The following is a 20642-nucleotide window of genomic DNA, read 5'->3' on the forward strand; positions in this document are numbered from 1 at the left end:
CGTTGGGTTGCCAACTCTGGTTTGATATATTCTTGGAGGTGTCATCGCCTGATCTCCTGCCTCCAATTGCCCCACTCCCACACTCTTGCAATTACCTGGTCAAGATGTCCATACTTATGGTGTACCATCTTCCCATGCAAATTGGAAAGTGGGTGGATCCTTCATTACCCGATCATATGTTCTTCCCCATCAGCCAGCCTTATATCGCATAACTTTAGAACTAGTAAACAAAAACGTTCGAGGAGTTATTAGTAAAAAAAAAAAAATTCTCCCGATGATTTTCCTCCAGGATAACTCACAGCAGTATCCTGGAGATTAGCCCTCACTTCCTAGGAGCTCCAGGGTGACCCTGGAGGTTTGGCTACCCTAGCTTGGTGGCACCTAGCTGTGAGGTAGAAGGGTCTGGATTCAAGTCCCACTATAGACATAATCAAGATTGATACATCCGTGTGGGATTGAGGGAGTGTTGTGCCATCAGACCTGTTGGCTTTTGGGTGAGGAACTTAGGCAAATTTAGAAGATCCTGTGGTGTGACTTGGTGTTATTCTGACTAACCTCCCACTAATCCTGATTGTGTTTATAGTTATAATTTTTAAATTGCAATTCGTCATTCATGAAGCATATTGGGCTGTCAAAAGTGCTACCTAAAGTGATTATTCTTGCTTAATATTGCACAATATCCAGATGTTATTTATATGGATTCCCAAACATTTGTTAAAGCCCCTAATGAGAGCCTGTTAGTTTTTTTTTTAATTCATTCATGGGATGTGGGCATCACTGGCTCAGCCAGCATTTATTGCCCATCCCTAACTACCTCTGTTGAGAGGACAGTTTAAGAATCAACCACATTGCTGTGGGTCTGGAGTTACATCAGGTAAGGATTGCAGATTTCCTTCCCTAAATGACGTTAGTGAACCAGATGGGTTTTTATGACAATACATCATGGTCATCATTGGACTTTTTATTCCAGATTTTTATTGAATTCAAATTTCACCATCTGCTATGGCAGGATTTGAACCCAGAGCATTACCCTGGGTCTCTGGAATATTAGGCCAGTGCCAATACCACAATGCCACCTGAACTGAAGGCTAACTAGTGACCTGGTTAGGGCTTTGGCTTAGAGACAGGAAACAGAGAGTAGGGATAATGGGCAGCTACTCTAATTGGCAGGATGTGATTATTGATACATCATAAGGAGCTGTGTTGGAGCCTTGGCTATTCACCATATCCATTCATGACTTAGATGAAGGAATAGAAATCCACATATCCAAATTTGCCAATAACACAAAGATAGATGGCATTGAGTGTCATAGAGTGAATGGAGACATAAAATTACAAAGAGAATTAATAAATGAACAGAACTGTGGCAAATGGATTTCAATGCAGGCAAAAATGAGGTCATCCACTTTAGACCTAAAAGGGATAGAACAAGTACTTTCTAAATGGCGAGAAGCTAGAAAGACTGGTGTTTCAAAGAGAATTGGGCCCATTGATCATTAAATAGGCATAAACCAGATACAGAAAACAATCAAAAAGGCTAATGGAATGCTGGCATCTATACCTAGGGAACTAGAATACAAAGGGGTAGAAGCCATGTTTCAGCTATACAAAGCCCTGGTTAGACCACACTTGGGGTACTGTGAGCAGTTTTGGCTACCATACCTTAGGGAGGATATATTGGTCTTGGAGGGAGTGCAGAATAGATTTATCAGAATGACACTTGGACTTCAGGGATTAAATACTGAGGAGAGATCACACAATCTAGGATTTGCTCCCCAGAATTTAGAAGTTTAAAGGTTGGCTTGATCAAGTTTTTACGATATTAAGGGAAACAGGGTAGATAGAGAGAAACTAGTTGGGCAGTCCAGGGCAAGGGAGCATAGTCTAAAAATTAGAGTCAAACCTTTCACGAGTGAAACTAGGAAAAACTTCTGGAACTTTCTCCAACAAATGACAATTGATGTTGGATCAATTGTTAATTTTAAACCGGATATTGGCAGATTATTTTTATTAACCAAAGATATTAAGGGACACAGGACAAAGGTCTGAAGCAGATGGCAAACGGTAATGATCTCGTTGAATAGCAGAACAGGCTGGAAGAGCTAAATGACCTCCCATATTTCCTCTTCCCATTCCTAGCAAGATGTCCATGCAATTCTTTTTTAGGCGACGTGGGATGCCATGAAGGTCAGGCTGGGTTCAGCTCTTTAAAATCTTTGTCTGAAACACCTGGATGGTCAAACCGCAAACAGGGTTCGAGCTTGCAAGATGGGTGGAGAAGAGAGGGGCCCAGACAGGCATCCTGCCACTTTGGTGCCATTTATGCTTCTGTCTCTGGCCTGGAAAAGACCATTTCTTAAACACAAAAAGAGCTGTCTGGCTTGTCACATGATCCTCTTCTCTCCAATTGACAACTGACCCAAATATGGTCACGACTAGTGGATTCCAGTTGTAACTTAATTAGACTATGGCTGGGAACTCCTCTTTCAGCCAGAGCCCTTTGGCTGAAGTGATTACGTATAATGCTTGTTCCCCACCCAAGTGAGCCTTAATGTCTTGCGAATGGAGATAGTAGATATGGTTAATTCACATTCCCTAAGGTAATTGTCTTTGATGGACCCTTGCAGACAGGTTGGCTCCACCTGCTGGTTTTGGAATTTATTGTGTACAGTGGTTCCAATTTTCAGCATCTGAGAAGCTATGGTTCCAAGTCACTGGAATGTGGCTTTAGCCTTTAAAGTCCAATCTTTGGTTTCCAGCCAGTAAATTCAAAGAGTCATTTTTTTATAAAGCATGGCTTTGTAATGGTATGGAGGGAAGTGAAGAGGCAGAGGGTTTTAAGAAGGTGTTCCAGAGAGCCCATTGAGACTGAAGGATTTACTATTAATGCAATGGGAGCAAGAGGTTGTGCTAAAGCTACATTTCATTTTCAGTTGTTTATGGGATGTGAGCATTACTGGCAAGACCAACCTTTATTGCCCATCCCTGATTGTCTTTGAGCAGGCAGTGGTGAGCCACCTATAATCGATTGGCTTGCTAGTCCATTTCAGGTTTGAACACATGTCTCTGGAGCATTAGTCCAAGCCTCTGAATTACTAGTCATTACCACTATGCTACTATCCTCCCTACATGCTTGACGTATGGGTATATATCTAAGCTGAATCTGCCTTATAGAGACTCCGTTATATCTCATCTTCATGTGACCGACTTTTATCCCCCTATGGCAGCTTTGTTGTAAAGAACAGCTTCATAAATTTCAGACATGGGTTATGATGTATATAGCCCCTCCCGTACAGCGTCACAAACTCATGCTCCACCCATTCTTTCTATAAAGAGTCAACATGGACTTGATGGGCTGAGTGGCCTCCTTCTGGGCCATAATGACTCTACGAAGCCTGTATGTCCCCCAAGACCACAACACACTGAGGCTGATTGTAGCATCCTTGCTAATTCCCTGGCTGAAATGAAATAGTTCGAAACTAAAACTCTTGTGCTTCTTACAGGGGTTGTGATGATGGCAAGTAGCAAAACACTACGATTTGAAGTCTTTGACAATGGGACCTTTGGCATTCACAATGTTCAAGTCCAGGACCGTGGGCAGTACCTGTGCACAGCGCGGAACCAGTACGGCACAGACAAGATGGTGATCACGTTGATTGTGCTGGCCCAGCCTCCGCGAATAGTCGGAGCCCGCTACAAAGATGCCACCGTGTACCTGGGAGAACCATTCCTGGCGGAGTGCAGGGCCGAGGGGATGCCCAACCCCCATGTTTCGTGGCTGCTACCAGGCAGGAAGCTGCTGCAGACTCCAGGTGGCGTGGGGAGCAGCTTGACGCTGCTGCAGAACGGGACCCTGTCCATCAGGGAGACGGCGTTCTCAGACAGAGGGGTTTACAAGTGCATTGCCAGCAATGCCGTGGGAGCGGACACTGTGACAGTGAGATTGCACATCGCGGCGCTGCCTCCTATGATCCAGCAGGAAAGGACCGAGAGCATCTCAGTCATCCCAGGGCAGGGCGCTCACATTCACTGCACTGCCAAAGCTGCACCCCCAGCAAACATTCGCTGGATCCTTTTCGATGGGACGCAGATCCGACCCTCTCAATTTATCAACGGCAACCTGTTTGTTTTTCCAAACGGGACCCTCTACATACGTAACCTGTCGGAGCGAGACGTCGGCAACTATGAATGTGTGGCAACTAATGTAGTCGGCGTTGCCAGGAGAACAGTGAGCATAAACATTCAGAAGCATTCAGCTACTGCCAAGATTACTGTGTCATCTCCCCAAAGGGTAGACATTAGCTATGGAAGCATTCTACATCTGGACTGTGTTGCTGCGGGAGACCCAGGGCCCAGAATACTCTGGAGGCTACCTTCAAAATTACTGGTGGATTCACGCTACAGGTAATTGATATTAACAGAGAAGACCAATTAAGCCTTTACAGCAGCAGTTTTCTCAATGGCTTGGTGGGTAAATGCGCAACCTAATGTGTGACTGAGCCACATCTGTCATCCGTGGCTCAGTTGGTCACAGACTTGTGCTTTCAGTCAGAATGTCGTGTGTGTTCAAGTCTCTTTCCAGAAGCTTCAGCATAAAATTCTAGATTGACGCACCAGCATAGGAGTCCTGCATTGTTAGAGGTGGCATCTTGCAATGAAACTAAGGCATCCTCAGCCCTCCCAAGTGGCTGTATAAAATCCCATGGCACTATTTCGAAAGAAATAAAAAGACATGTTATTGTAACACATCTTTAATGACCACCAGATGTCCCGAAGCTCTTTACAGCCAATGAAGCAGTGTTGTCATGCCATAAATGCAGCAACCAATTTGTACACAGCAAGTTCCCATGATCATCAATATGATATTGACCAGATCATCTGTTCTTTTGTAATGTTGATTGAGTATTGGCCAGGACACCGAAGATCCCCTGATCTTCATTGAAATTGTGCCATGGGATCTTTTACATTCACCTGAGCAGGAAAACGGGGCCTTGATTTAACATCTTATCCTAAAGACAGAGAGCAGGAAAGTCCTTCCTGGTCTCCTGGTTAATAATTATCCCTCAACCAGCATCACTAAAAAAAAGGGCAGACTATCTGGTCACTCACTGCCATGTTTCTTCCATTGCAACAATTCAAAAGTACTTCATTGGCTGAAAATGCTTCTTAGGGACATGCTGAGATTTTTGAAAGGCACTATGTAAATGCAAGTCTTTCTGTTCTATGTTTGAAGGCCTGATGGAATCTGGGCTGTGCAGTTGTGATTAGACAATAAATCGCTGTGTTTTGCAATAATGATTAAGTGAATTCAGTTGGGGGTTACCTCCTCACAACGTGAGATATTAATATGAATAGATTAGCGAGCGGATTTGGAATCTGCCAACAGAGGTGGCTTTAGTCTAAAGTGTGACATGTTCTCTGCTGGCTTCACCCAAATTGAAATCCACCCTTGACTAAAAGGGCAACAAGCTGAGATGTAGCTAGCAACTTAGAATTCATTCACGCCAGCCGATTGTTCAAGCCCTCTCCTCATAGCTATGACAATTACCTCCAACTCAGAAACCCTATCATTTCAGCGCAACAACAACAACAATTTATATTTATAGAGTGATCTTAAAGTAATAAGACATCCCAAGCCGCTTCACAGGAGTGTTATAAAACAAAATATGACACCATACCACACTGGTTCAGATGACCAAAAACCTGGTCAAAGAGGTAGGTTTTAAGGAGTGTCCTAATGGAGGAAAACACTGACCTGGTTCTCCTTCTTGTAAGTCCTGTTTCCAATGTCTGAATTAGCATAGGTTAATTAATTAGTGATGAACGAGTGGAACTCTAACTGATGTACATGCCAACGGTTGCAATAACTTTGTATGTTGTTCACAAGCTGACTCCGACCTCCATGACATGTGGTGACCAAGTCCTAGGAGAATCTGCCTGTGTTCCCTTATAACCAGATAAGCAGAGGTGCAGGCAAACATTCCAGGTGAATCTTCACTCCCTCCCTCCCTTTGAGAATTGATAGGAAACATCTGAATTTTGTTTTTTTGTCTCACTGCAGTGGTAGACCTGAGACCATTCCAGGCCAGTAACATATTGGTAAAACACTGCATGTCTGTGCCCCTAATTACCTGTATTAAGCAGTGCCTAATCCTGGTATTTCTATCATAATAATGTCACTACATGAATCCCCTTTTTGCTTTTGCTAAATGAACCAATAAGAAGATACCAATGGGCCACCTGACTGTGACTAACCATAAACCAAACAAAGTTCTCCCCTCCTTTTTAAAGGGGCATGTCTGGAAAAAAACTTAATCATACAAACAGAAGAAACATAAACTTGAATAATAATAGTTACCAGTGCTGCATCACACACTCTATATCCTGCATTTCCCAACAGGAAGGCTTCAAACGTACTGACGGACACCACATGCTCCTTCTCCAGGGTCACCCGGGTATGGACAAGGCTGTGGACTAGAAACAGAGCTACCAGCCCATGAACAGCATTTAACTTTGGCCACCCAGGAGCAGACTAATGCAGAGGTCCTTCAACTAGCCTGCACCTCAACCCCTCTGCACTAGGTAGCCAAAGACCAGGGCCAGAATTTTTAGTTTGTCAGGCGGGCGCGCGCCCAACCTGACTGAGTATAAAATGACGCGCGATGACGTCGGGCAAGCGTCCAAGCGTCATTGTGCGATATTTCGGTCAGTGGGCGCGCACCAGAGCCTGCAGCACACCCGCCAGCAATTAAAAATGCCTGTTAAGGCCATTAAAGTTATAACTTAGAGAATTTTTCGCTGCCTGTCCAACCTTACGGTCGGCGAAAAGGCCAAGCGGCCTTTGCATTTTTTTTAGGAAACCTCATCCACAGGCATTTCATTTATACCATGTCCCTGCTCATGTGACAGAGCTACATAAGGGCACATGTTTTATAACATTTTTAAAATCTTTATTTTTAATGTTCTAAACTCTTCATTCCCCTGAGGCAGCTCTGTGCCTCAGGGAGCTTTTCCAGCGCGCACCCGCGCGCATGTGCAAAGTTCACGCTCACCCTCCCCCCCACCCCCATATAAGCGCTGCCGCTCATGTTTCATGCTGGGTGGGCTGCCAGTGTGAATTTGCGGTCTGATCCCGATCGCGGGCGGCGCTCGGCTTCCCGACGTCTCGCTCCTGTCGAGCCCGCCTGACGAGGGAAAAACCCTCCCCCAGGAGTGTGGGATTGAAATGGTGGAAGAATTAAAACAGGTTTCATTTCCAAGCAACAGCCAATATTAGAATGACCATCGAGATGCAATTTTTACCGGTTACACTCCTGCAATCTAGGGCTGAATTTTCCCCTCGTTGGGGGGTGGGGGATTTTGATGGCCGGGCGCGTACTGGCGCGCTTCCGATCAGCGCCCCCGATCAGAGGCGCGGCACCATTTTACGTGGGTGGGCCACTTAAGGCCCGCTCAGCGTGATATCCGCAGGGAAGCACTGTGCACTCCCTGTGCAGGAAGGGGGGGATTGCCAAAATTGAGAGTCCGCTCTTTCGCGCATGCGCACAATACAGCGCAGTCATCTCCCTGAGGCTAAGTGCAGCCTCAGGGAGATAGCCTCTGCTTTCAAAAATATTAAAAATAGAAATAAAAAATTTCCCTTACATGTCCCCGCATGTGACAAAGTCACATGAGTTGGGACATGTCCATAACTTTTACAAAATCTTTATTAAAATTTTTTAAAGCCTACGTGAAACCTCATCCCGCTGGTGGATGAGGTTTCATGTTTTTTCTATTTTCCGCCGGGGCTCCTGGCCTGTTCGTCAACCTTAAGATTGGACGGGCAGGTCCTTTAATTGTTTAATTGATCCTGTCAATGGCCTCAATTGGCCATTGACAGGTCGGTGGGTCCACAGCTGATTTTGCTGCACTCCCGCCTTCCTGAAAATTTAAATCGGGCGCGGTGACATCGGGAGTTCCACCCGACGTAACCGCGCGTTATTTTACGCGTCGGTGAGCGGGTCCCGCCCCCGCTCGCCGACTTGTAAAATTCTGCCCCTAGAGTTTCTTTCCGAATCATTTCATCTCTCATCATTTTCAAAGCCTCCTCAAAATCTGCTTCGTTCATCAACTCTTGGCTCACCTTCCCTCTCACTATTTGCTTGGTGTTCATTCCCCTTTTGTAAACCCCATTGGGACATTGTTCAATACAGAAGGTGCTCCATAAGTGCATGTTGCTGTCACTGCAAGGTCACTAGTTTTAAAAATGGAACTTACTGCCTGGCTACATCTTGAACCAAGATTGTTGGGTTGGCGGTACAGTAAAGCTTAGCCTATTAGTAAAGATGTTTTTATTCATTTCTCATGTTGTTCTCCCTTTCCTCCCTCCTCTCTTGGAAGTAGTGACTCATTTTGGAGCACAGTTCCACAGGTACTAACAATGTTGCAGTACCATGCCCAAATAGCAAATCTTACTGTCAGGACTGGGCACTCACTTATGTCAGAGGTAACATCTCCAATCCCAAGCCCACCCCTCACAAAATGGCCCCAACTGAGGTCAACTACCTCAATAGAGTCACAACAGCAAACCAAGGGTCAAGCCTTTTTAAGCTCTCATGCACAGTTGCCCATCTCGCCACCAGGAAAGCCTTCAAAATTGTACAAGGTACTTAGGGTTGAAACAAACTTTTACACTGATAAGTGTAATTTCCCCCATGGAAATATAGGGCAGAATTTTTCTCTTGTGCCCAGCGTAAAGTGACGCGCTGTGAAGTCGGGTGAGTGTCCCGATGTCATCGCACGCTCGCGCTATATTTCAGTTGGCGATCACGCGCGGGAGCCAGCAGCACGCCCGCCGACAATTAAGCGGCCTATTCAGGCCATTAACCAACTAATTGACTCGAATTTTTTGCTGCCCATCCAACCGTTCGCTTGGCGGGTGGGGAAAAGGTCAAGCGGCCTTTGCATTTTTGGCAAAACTTCATCCACGGGCAGGATGAGGTTTTGACCAGTGATTAAGAAAAAAATGTAAAACTTTTAACAATCATATTTAACGTGTCCCTGCTCACGTGACAGAGCCACAGGAGGGGACATGTTTTCGTTAGTTTTAATATCTTTATTTTCATTGTTAAAAATCTGCCTCAGGGAGCTTTTACTGCATGCGCCCCTGCGCACGCATGCACTCCCACGCTCGCGCTCCTCCCGTCCCCACCCCGGAAGCGCTGAGCGCGTGTTTAATGTTGGCCAGCCAGCGTGAAATCCGTGTCGGGATCCGATCACGGGCGGAGGTTGGCTTCACGACCGCTCCCGGGTCCACCCGCCCGCTGCACCCACCCGCCAAACGGAAAATCCTGGCCACATATCCCAAAGCTCTGACTGCTCTTCAACTGTCGGTCACCAAACTCTGACTGTGTTTTATTTTTCAGTTACAGCAAGAGAATGAAAGTGTACAGCAACGGCACTCTCGTCGTCCAATCAGTCACAGACAAAGATGCAGGAGATTACCTCTGTGTGGCCCGAAACAAGATGGGGGATGACTTCATGGTGCTCAAGGTCAATGTGATGATGAAGCCAGCAAAGATTGAGTACAAGCAAGATGCCAAGCATAAGGTCATGTATGGGAAAGACCTCAAGGTTGACTGCATAGCGTCAGGATTACCTGACCCAGCGATCTCGTGGAGCCTGCCGGATGGCACCATGGTCAACAGCGTCATGCAGTCCGATGACAGCGGGACGCGAACACGAAGGTATACAGTTTTTGATAATGGCACCTTGTACTTCAATGAGGTTGGGTTGAAAGACGAAGGTGACTACACTTGCTATGCGGTCAACCAGATCGGCAAGGATGAGATGAAAGTCAACGTGAAAGTTGTAGCAGAACCCCCAGCCTTCCAAAGCGGCACTCCCTCCCTTGTTCAGGTGGCGTATGGTGAGTCCTGTATGATAAAATGTGAAGCCAAAGGAGAGCCAACTCCCTGGATCAGCTGGTACTCTCCATCCAACAGATTCATCCCGCCTTCATCAAAGTACCAACTCATGACTGATGGCACCCTTCTTATACACAAGGTACAGAGATCAGACAGCGGAAACTACACATGCGTGGCGAGAAATACGGCAGGAGAAAGTAGGAGAGTCATCACCGTCCAGGTAAACATTGAAGCGCCAAGTATTAATGGGCAGAAGGGTGCAAATACAGTTGTCAGGGAAACAGGAATGAGGGAAACCCGTAAGCAAATAGACTGTAAGGCGGAAGGGGTACCTCTTCCTCGGGTCATGTGGGTGCTGTCAGAAAATGTGGTTGTAACTGCCCCATATTATGGAAGCAGAATTCAAGTGCATCACAACGGGACGCTTGACATACGGAGCTTGAAGGGATCGGATGCAAACCAGTTAATGTGTATCGCTCATAATGAAGGAGGAGAAGCCAGGCTCACTGTGCATCTCGAAGTGTTGGACAACATGGAGAAGCCTTCATTTACCAATCCGCTTAGTGCAGGCGTCGCAATCGTGATTGGCAACAGCGTGAACCTTAACTGTTCCTCCAGAGGGAACCCCACGCCAGAAACAACCTGGATCCTTCCAGACGGAACCAGGCTCCTGAGTGGTCAGCAACTGTCAAAGACGTACCACAGGAGGGACGGCACCTTGCACATCACCAGCCCTTCCACCGCAGAAGCTGGAGCTTATCGCTGCATAGCCAAAAACACAGTAGGCTCCATTGAGAGGCTAGTCACCTTGGAGATTGGCCACAAACCAGAAATACGCAATCGCTACACAAGCTTGGTCAGAATTTTACCGGGTGAAAGGATGAGGCTTGACTGTTTGGTAGGGGGCAATCCACAGCCTCAGTTATCATGGGCTTTACCCAATGGTGTGGTGCTGAACAGACCTCAAAACGTCGGCCGCTTTTCTCTCTTACAGAATGGGTCGCTCATCGTTCATGATGCTTCTGTGTACGACAGAGGCACTTACTCGTGTAAAGCGGTGAGCGAATTGGGCCTTAGTTTAATGAGCGTCGCAGTGATCGTCATAGCCTACCCACCGCGCATCACCAACGGACCGATGCCCGTGACCTATGCGAGACACGGCGCCTCGGTTCAGCTGAATTGCATGACCATGGGGATTCCGAAAGCGGAAATAAGCTGGGAACTTCCGGACAAGACTCGACTCACAGCAGTGAATCAGGCTCGCCTGGTTGGTAACAAATACCTCGACCCTCAAGGGTTGCTAATCTTACAGAATCCGTCCAACAGAGACACTGGCTTTTACAAATGCACTGCAAAGAACCTGCTAGGGAGTGACTCAAAGATAACCTATGTCCACATTTTTTAAAGGAACATTTGTTTTAAATTGATTCTTTTCCCCCTAGTAAATGCCTAAGAAACTGCCTTCCGTGTGCAGTGGACACTGCCGGTTGTGAAGATCACCTTGCAGAGTTTTGTCAAAACTGATGACAAATGCGTAAAACATTGCTTCAACATTCTTTCAAATGATTTCCCTCCAACGTTTCTCTTTGATGTTGGCGGTATGCATTTTTGCTGACTTGTGTCCTAAAAAGGGGCACGTCAATTTAAAATTAGTGCTAAGTAGGAAATAAGCCCTGATCATTTCAAGCAATGAACTGTCTTCAATCACCGTAGGCTTTGAAAGGAGATTAAGGAAAACTACCCATCATGCCACTCACCAGTACCTGGGATCCTGTAAGGGCAAATGTCATTTGTCTCTTTCTCTCTCTCTCTAAGTGTCATTGCCTGAAGTAAAAGAGAAATCTTGACTCTATGGTCAATGAAAAACGGCCTTGGCAATGTGGTTGAGCTTGTTCATAATGAACTCTGTCATGAATCGTGGATTACCATAGGTAGAGGAACAGTGCTGTCAATGAACAATGGTGCTCTTTCATTTAACAACAATTTGTAGCTATAGAAAATGGGACTTGAAGCCTTTTCTATATTAACATGACACGAAGTCAGTCAACATTAGGAGTCAGATAATATCGAGTGATGCATTTTATACCGTTATTAACCCTAATTATTTTACTAATAAAAATTGATTTGACAAAGTAAGTCATTTGCATTACAAGCAGCGATTTTTTTTTTAAAAAAAGAAAGCTCCCCTCTCTCAAATAGCCTCATAAAATCATGCAGCACAGAAAGAGGTCATTTGGCCCATTGTGCCTCTGCTAGCTCTTTGAAAAAGCTATCTAATTAGTCCTACTCATCTACCCCCTTGTCACCACCCTATGATTTTTCCTTTTCCGAGTATTTATCCAATTGGGAAGCATCTATTGAATCGGCTTCCATCGCCCTTTCATGTAGTGCATTTCAGATCGTAACAGTCCACAGCATTAAAACATTTCCCCTCACCACCTCCTCTGGTTCTTTTGCCAATTATCTTAAATCTGTGTCCTCTGATTACCAAATCTCCTGGCCCTGGAAACAACTTCTCCTTACAACACCAGCTCTGAAGAAGAGTCATACGGACTCCAAAAGTTAACCCTGTTTCTCTCTCCACAGATGTTGCTAGACCTGCTGTGTTTTTCCAGCATTTTGTGTCTTTGTAACAGCTTCCCCTTATTTGCTCTACCAAAACCCTTCATCTTGTACACCCCTCTCAAATCTCCCTTTAATCTTCTCAGCTCAAAGGAAAACAACCCCAGCTTCTCTAGCTTCTCCGTATAACGGACGTCTATCATGCTTTGTATAACTCTAGTAAATCTTCTCTGCACTCTTTCCAAGGGTTTGACACCCTTCCTAAAGTGTGATACCCTGGAACTGGGCACAATACTCCAGCTGAGGTCTAATCAGTGATTTTAAAGGTTTTACATAATTTCAGTTTTTAATTGTACATAAATAACTTTTTTTTTGCAAACTTACCATGTGAACCATTGCCTTTATACAACCATGTAAATACAAAAATTGTCTTTTGAACATTAGTACTTGGTAAGTTTTATGTAAATCCTAGGTTGTTATTAAAGGTAAGGATATGTACTTTTATCCGTTGCTTGGTGACCTACTTTGGCTCATATGCTACTATGGTACTGTGCTATATTAATATTAAAGATCCAGGTCTATGCTGAATTAGCTGTCCAGTGTGGTAGAAGGAGTGGCACAATTGGCTACATCACTCCTGCACTAGGTATTAGGGTACAGTAATCTAGTGGCTATGCTGCTGGACTAGTAATTCAAATGTTTTGGGCTAATAATACAGACAACATGAGTTCAGATTAAAATGAGTTTGAGAATTTGAATTCAAATTTACATACAAAGTCTGGAAATAGAAAACTGCTGTCAGTAAAAGTGACCCATGAAGCTGTCAGATATTTGTTCAAAAGTTACCCAACTGCCTCGCCAATGTCCTTCAGGGTAAAAAACCTGCTGCATTTACCCGGTGACTGTAATCCCACACGAACGTGACTGCTTTCCCAAGTGGCCTAGCAAGCCGTTCAAATTTTATCAAACAATGCTTGGCACCATGTTCTCAGTGCAATGTGGGATGGGCAATATCTGCCTGTGTTACCCACACCCCAAAAACAAGTTTTTTTTAAACTAAGTATTGGAAAAGCGTTTAGCCCAGGATTTTTCTCAGGATGGTTGTCTCCGTGATCTCTACGGTTTAGTAGCCTGGATGGTCCTTGCTGTCAGATTTACTCTAGCATTTTCCATTTTGGACAGAGATAGAAGATAAATGTTAGGAGTTGACTGGCACCTCAAGCATATCAGTGACCTTTTTTGTAAGTTGTCACCAGTGCAAATTATTTTGGTTTCCCATCAAAAAGTACAAAGCTGTCAAATGTCCACCACGTTCATGGGAGGTAGCGAGCCCAATCATGCACACTCAGACACATCATACATACGTACAGACACACACATCATATGTATACACATGGGTTGTACATACTCAGAACATACATAGGACACGCACCCGATGTGCCCGAGCATAAAATGACACACGATGACGTCGGGCGTGCGTCCCGACATCACCTCGCAGTCTCGCGATATTTCGTTTGGCAGGCGCGTGCCAGAGTCGCCGATAATTAAAAGACCTATTAAATCCATTAACAATCTAATTAAATTCAAATTTACGCTGCCTGTCCAACCTAACGGTCGGCGGGCAGGCGAAAAGGCCAAGCGGCATTTACATTTTTTAGGAAGCCTCATCCACGAGCGGGATGAGGTTTCCTAAAGCAAATAAACATTAAATAAAAACTTTATTTTTGTATTAAAAACATGTCCCAGCTCATGTGATAGAGTCACATGCGGGGACATGTTTTATTGAATTTTTATTCTCTTCATTTTTTTCTTTACACAGCGCTTCAATCTCCCTGAAGCAGCTCCGTGCCTCAGGGAGATTGAAGCGCTCTTTCTCGTGCATGTGCGAACTGTGTGCTAGGCCCAGCTCCCCCTCCTCCCCCCGCCCGCACAGGCAGCACTCAGCACTGCCGCTTGCGATCCATGCAGGGAGGGCCTTAGTTGGCCACCCACGTGAAATAGTGGTGTGGAGCCGATTGCGGGCGGTGGTCATCTTCCCAACTGCCCCCGCCAAGCACCCCCACTGAGGGCAAAATCCTGCCCATAGGAATATTGGAATAGGAGTAGCTCATTTGGCTGCTTGAGTCCGTTCTGCTGTTCAATGAGATTATGGCTGATCTGTAACCCGAGTCCACATACCTACCTTTGCTTCATAGTCCTGAAAAGATTTGAGTTAACAAAAATCTATCACTCTCAGATTTAAAACTATCAATTGATCTAGCAACAGTTGTCATTTGCGTGTAGATCTGCGTCCTAATTTCTCTCCTGATTGGTATTGCTCTAATTTTTAGATTATGCCCCCTAGTCCAAGACTCCCCAATCAGCAGAAACAGTTTCTCTCTGTCCACCCTCTCTATTCCCCCTTCATACCTTGAAAACTTCAGTCAAGTCACATACACACAAAACCACACGCGCTCTTTCCAGCGGAGATCTCTGGATGCTAGTCTGAAGTAGGAAGCCCGGGTAAATGTTCCTCTTTTTGCCCCCAGAACGGTGACTACAATTGTAGCCAACAAACAGGTACCTGCCAAACACGGACAGGGGAGTGAACCGAGGATGTTTCTGATCTGTCAGGATCACTTGCACGTTAAGCAGTGGATTTGCAGCCAGCCATAGGCAGAGCCCTGAGCTGCCATTTTTTTTCCTAAATTAATTAGAAAGTGATGACAAAGATCTCACCGTCATTTCTAAAAGAATATATTCATCTTATTAGCTGGTTAAAATGAATCCACAGAATGTCAGCTGTGAGGTAGTCAATTTTCCACTCAGATATTTAAATGGTAAATCATGATGCAAAGGAACAAAAGTATAAGTGTTGCACTCAAACTTACAGAGACACTGTTAGCACTAAGCTAGCACTGGAGTGAATAGCACAAATAAAGCAGAGCCCTCTAATGTATAGTTATGTTTATAATGTTGATTCAATATACTGTACATCTTGTAATAAAGAATATTTTACCACAAAATGAATGAGCAATATTATGCACATTTTTCAAAGATTTAACTGACTCACATCTACATTTTAATTACAGTGGTAATTTATGTAACTCCTTTCACTAAGTGTCAGCTTGAAGGGTTATGTTTTAAGGAACTGGGGAGATATAGCCAGGAAGAGAATGCCAGAGCATGAAGCAAGATGGCTGAAGGCCCTGCTACCCATGGTGGTGTAGTGGGAAGCGTTGGCTAAGACCAGGCAAGCAGAAGGCAGGAGTTGGGCACCATGAGCAGGAGGAGGTTGCAGAGATGGAGCGTAGAATGATGTGCAGATGAGGATTTTGAACCGCATGGGCTGAATTTCCCTGTGCGTTTCAGATCCTGACATCGGGACCAGCTGGAAGTCTGGAACCTGCGCTTGCTGGCAGTGAAATGAGCATCACAATGTTCCAGGAGACAACCTCCTAATTGGCTGCTTCCAAACTTGCCATCCTATCAAGGAAGATAGGCAGGCTCTTGATGCTGCTGGACCAATCAGAGGGCCAGTAGCCCCAGCAGAAGAGCTGGGCTGCTGAGGCAGGTTGGCAATCATGATGGAACCTCAACATGGAGGTGCCCTCACTGGCCTGCATTAAATAACTGGGATCTAAACCAGTAGGTGAATTGGGGTGGAGGGGAAACCCCTCCACTGGCTTGGTCTCAGCTGCATTTGCAGCCTTTCTTGAATGCTGCACCCTCTGATTGATCATCCTCCGATATGGCTGACGGGTACAGGCATTTTCCAGTTGTGTGCAGCCTCCCAAACAATTCCTTACCCACGGGCCCCCAGCTCACCATTTGTGCTTAACTTACTGCCAACTGCACCCTCCCACCTAATGTATCATTTATACAAACAGTTCTTTGGATCTACTAACCTACTGATGATCCTTGCCTCAAACTATTATCACTCACATAATAAGAGTTGAATATTGTAGCACCTCTTCCCCTGCCCCTCAAAACAAACTCCTTCTGGGGCACTTGTGAGTTAAGTCTGCAAGGGGAAGATTGAAATCTTTGGCAAGTAGGGTGGCTTGCCAAGTGGCACACACCCCCTCCATTAATAAAACAGTTTGAGGTTCCTTACTCAAGTACACAGTATGAAGATAAAGAGCCAGAAGTGTTGGAGAGAATGAGACAGAAACTGCAATTTGACCTAACAGTATAGATCCATAAAGTCTGAATTAAGGAACTAAACACAGGCCGTAATTGGTTTCCACCCCAAGCCTATCCTCAAAGAAGGAGAATATGGGCACAACAAAGCTCATTCTACAGCCAAGATAGTAATTGAACCTATCACTTGTTTTAGATGCCTCAACCAGTGAAGACAACCTGGAGATTGATTATCATCTGTTACCACCCATCTACCTTTTGATAAGCTCCTGGTTTGTTCTAGGCATTTGCAAATAAATATTGGGGATTAGTTTTATGATTTGTAAGGCTTGGAGGAGTGAGCTGAAGAACTGAGACTAACTGAATAGCTCCTTCAAAGACACAGCATCGGCACGATGAACCAAATGGCCCATACGAGGGGCCCATAACCCACCAATAGAACATCTGCGAAGCTGAAGCTATTTAACAGATTTTGAAATCCAGTCAAGCATTCATAATTCAAAAGTTTCCAGCTGCATTCCTTGAAACTGATGGAACAGAATGTTGTACTATTTTCATTTCAAAGCAGATTGTCGAACATATAAATCAATGGAGAATGGCAGCTGCAGAGATTTTTGTAACTCCTTTCACTAAGTGTCAGCTTGAAGGGTTATGAAATTGTTAATTTCAAAAGCAGGGTAATTTTTAACAGCCAGAGCTGTCAGTGGAATTAAATCACAGCACAAAACATAAAGCAGGGGCTGACATTTTTACATTTTTAAATGTGTTGTTGGACTGTTGACAATTGGAAATGTATTGTAATGCATGACAGCAGTTACACATGCTGGTCAATGTACAGGTCAACTTACATTTGCAGGACAGATCCGATATGGATCACTGCATTAAAGCACATCTAAATTACAATACAGCATCAAATAATGACATTTGAAGGTGTCAAAATGTTAGGGGAAGGTGGTGGCATCGTGGTATTGTCACTGAAATAATATTCTAGAGACCTGGGTAATGTTTTGGAGACCCAGATTCAAACCCCACCAAGAACAGATGGTGAAGTTTGCAATCAATAAAAATCTGGAATTAAAAGTCTGATTGTCTTAAAAACCCATCTGGTTCATTAATGTCCTTTAGGGAAGGGAATCTCCTGGTCTGGCCATAGCAATGTGGTTGGCTCTTAAATGCCCTTAGTGATGGGCAATAAATGGTGGCCTAGCCATTGATGCCCACACCCAATGAATGAATAAAAAAAAATACTTTACACTTATGTAAAATGTCCTTGACTCTTCAGCAGGCTTCACCCAGTGGTCACAAACTCTCCAAGGAGTTACTTTTTTTTGGGGGCTTGCAAAGCCCACACCAGTGCACGACACCAGTGTGCAGGATGGAATACAAATTTACTCCCAATGGAGATCCAGACCTCGGAAGAAGTGTGTGTGCATTTTGCACTCAAAGCCTTCCAAACCCGCGGAAAGGCCATACGAAAATGGCGTGGGTTCGGGAAGGCAGAGGAAAATAGTTTGTTCCAGCAAAAAAGAAGGTAAGGGCAGGATTTTTCAGTTGCCGTGTGGGGGTGGGCCTGACATGCCAACGCGTAAAATGACATATGATGACGTCGGGCGTGCATCTCGATGTCACCGCGCAGTCCCACGACATTTCGTTCGGTGGGCGCGTGCCAGGGTCGGCTGTTCACTTGCCGATATGTAAAAGGCCGATTAAGGCCATTAAGGGAGTAATTGATGTAATTGTTAATGCTGCCCGTCCAACCTTAAGGTTGGCGGGCAGGCGAAAAGGCCAAGCGGCCTTCGCGTTTTTTAGGAAACCTCATCCACGAGCGGGATGAGGTTTCCTAAAGCTTTTATTAAATAAATAAGTATTTTTTCCGCAAAATCAAAACATGTCCCATCTCATGAGGGGACATGTTTAATTGAATCTTACATCCATTGAATTTTACCTCCGTGCCTCAGGGAGATTGAAGCGCTCTTTTGTGCGCATGTGCGAAAGAGCCCTGGCCCTGACTCTCCCTCCTCCCCCCTCCCACAAGGGTAACTTTGAGCGCTACGGCTCACGTCTTACACTGGACGGGCCTTAATTGGCCCACCCACCTAAAATGGCAGCCCGGAGCCAATTGTGGGCGGCGATTGGCTCCATGACCGCCCCCGCCCGCTCCTGCCGAGCCCGCCCACCGCCTGAAAAATTCAGGCCTATGTTCAACGTGAGCTCTTGGGGCGAAAGGGATCAAAGGGTATGGGGAGAAAATGGGAGCAGGCTATTGAGTTGGATGATCAGCCATGATCATAATGAATGGCGGAGCAGGCTCGAAGGGCCGAATGGCCTACCCCTGCTCCTAGTTTCTATGTTTCGCTACCTGATTCGCACCTCCACTCGGGGATGAAAATCTGGCCCATGAAGTAGTAAACAATATCAAAGAGGTAAATCCAAAATAACACTTCAAATTAAACCATGGGCGTAGAACAAAGGGACACAGGTCCAAACCAGCAAAGGGCGATTTAGGAGGTTATTAATGATTGATACACTAAATACATTTCTGGGTAGGGTAGAACAGGTAAAACTCTCGGAATCATATAAGAAACAACTTGATGCTATGATTAGGGAAAGGAAGGGAACTGTTAAGTTGTTTGGAATGGCCCTCCTCCATGCTGTATGGTCCTATGATATTTATGATTATCAAGCAAGAACAGAAACAGTAGGCTGACCATACCAGCTCCATTTCTCTGGTGGAAAAAATGATTGTAATAAAAATGATGTGTGATACATAAATATAGTGAAATGCTCTTATTGTGCATATTGCCAGTTTTACAGTCATTCCCCATCTATGTCCTTTCATTTTCTCCATGCACTGGACCTACCATGCAGAGTGATTGTGCCAGAGGGGAGAGGTGTCTCCACAGGGAGAAATTTAAAGGGATCAGCTGGCTGCTTTCACACTCACACTATTTGCTTGTCTGTCATCTTCTAGCCCTGAGGAAGGATCTGCGCTGGAACCAAGAACCCGGCCTGTCTTCTTCCTTTACAATGTGTCGAGGGGTGCACCTACTGACCAGTTCCAGAAATTTCTGATTTCATTCAAAAAGAAATGGACCCCTTGTCCTCAAAATAAACCCTTATTGTAATTAAAAAGTGCATCAAAATCCTCTCACTAAAATTAATCTGGGAATTCCTGATGAAGGGTAAGGAAGTGTTAGTCTACATTGTGCCATTAAGTCCTTGGACCAGGACTTGAATCCTCAACCTTTAGACTCCAAGGTGAGGGCCCTACTGCTGAGGTGAGGCTGCCACCAGGTTGCGCCAATGCCAGCCCTACCAACGCATCAGTAGCTTGGCTAGGCAGTTGTAAGTGATCCATGATTGAGAATCATTAGGGGCATGCTCATGGAGGACAATCCATGTTGAGATTGAGTCCAGATCATCCTCCCCATTGTTGGGGGGTGAAAATAGTTTTTTGGGGGGGGTTTGAACATTGTTGGGAGGGGGGTGAACATTGTTGGGGTGGTGAACATTGTTGGGAGGGTGAACATCGTTGCAGGGGATGAACATTGCTGGGGGTTGGGTGAACATTGTTGTGGGGGGTGAATATTGTTGGGAGGGGGGGTGAACATTGTGTGGGAGGATGAACATCGTTGGGAGAGGGGTGAACATTGTGTGGGGGGGGGTGAACATTGTTGGGAATGGGGTGAACATTATGTGGAGGGGGAACATTGTTGGGGCTGGGTGAACATTGTTGGGGGGGTGAACATTATGTGGGGGGGTGAATATTTTTGGGCCTGGGTGAACATTGTTGAGATGGGGTGAACATTGTTGGGGGGTGGACGTCGTTAGGGGGTGAACATTGTTGGGGGGGGGGAACATTGTTGGGAGGGGTGTAAACATTGTTGGGGGGTGAACATTGTTGGGGGGGCGAACATTGTTGGGGAGGTGAACATTGTTGGGGGATGAACATTTGTTGGAAGGGTGAACATTGTTGGGAGGGGGGTGAACATTGTTGGGGGGGTGAACATTGTTGGGGGGTGAACATTGTTGGGAAGGTGAACATTGTTGGGG

The 20642-nt window shown here is 45.3% G+C and overlaps 1 protein-coding gene across 3 annotated transcripts in view; it reads left to right on the forward strand.

The window, feature by feature from the left end:
* The window catches only part of mxra5a (matrix-remodelling associated 5a), a 40477-nt gene extending 27267 nt beyond the window's left edge, over window positions 1-13210 (forward strand). For all 3 annotated transcript variants that reach the window (XM_078545061.1, XM_078545062.1, XM_078545063.1), the window contains 2 exons: window positions 3504-4404; window positions 9405-13210. In XM_078545061.1, coding sequence (XP_078401187.1) covers window positions 3504-4404; window positions 9405-11310 — 2807 coding nt within the window. In that variant the 3' untranslated portion in view covers window positions 11311-13210. The remainder of the gene's footprint in view (window positions 1-3503; window positions 4405-9404) is intronic.
* The last annotated feature ends 7432 nt before the right edge of the window (window positions 13211-20642 follow it).

The sequence above is a fragment of the Cetorhinus maximus genome, chromosome 7 (assembly GCF_964194155.1).
Source record: "Cetorhinus maximus chromosome 7, sCetMax3.hap1.1, whole genome shotgun sequence".
In the NCBI taxonomy this organism is placed as follows: domain Eukaryota; kingdom Metazoa; phylum Chordata; class Chondrichthyes; order Lamniformes; family Cetorhinidae; genus Cetorhinus; species Cetorhinus maximus.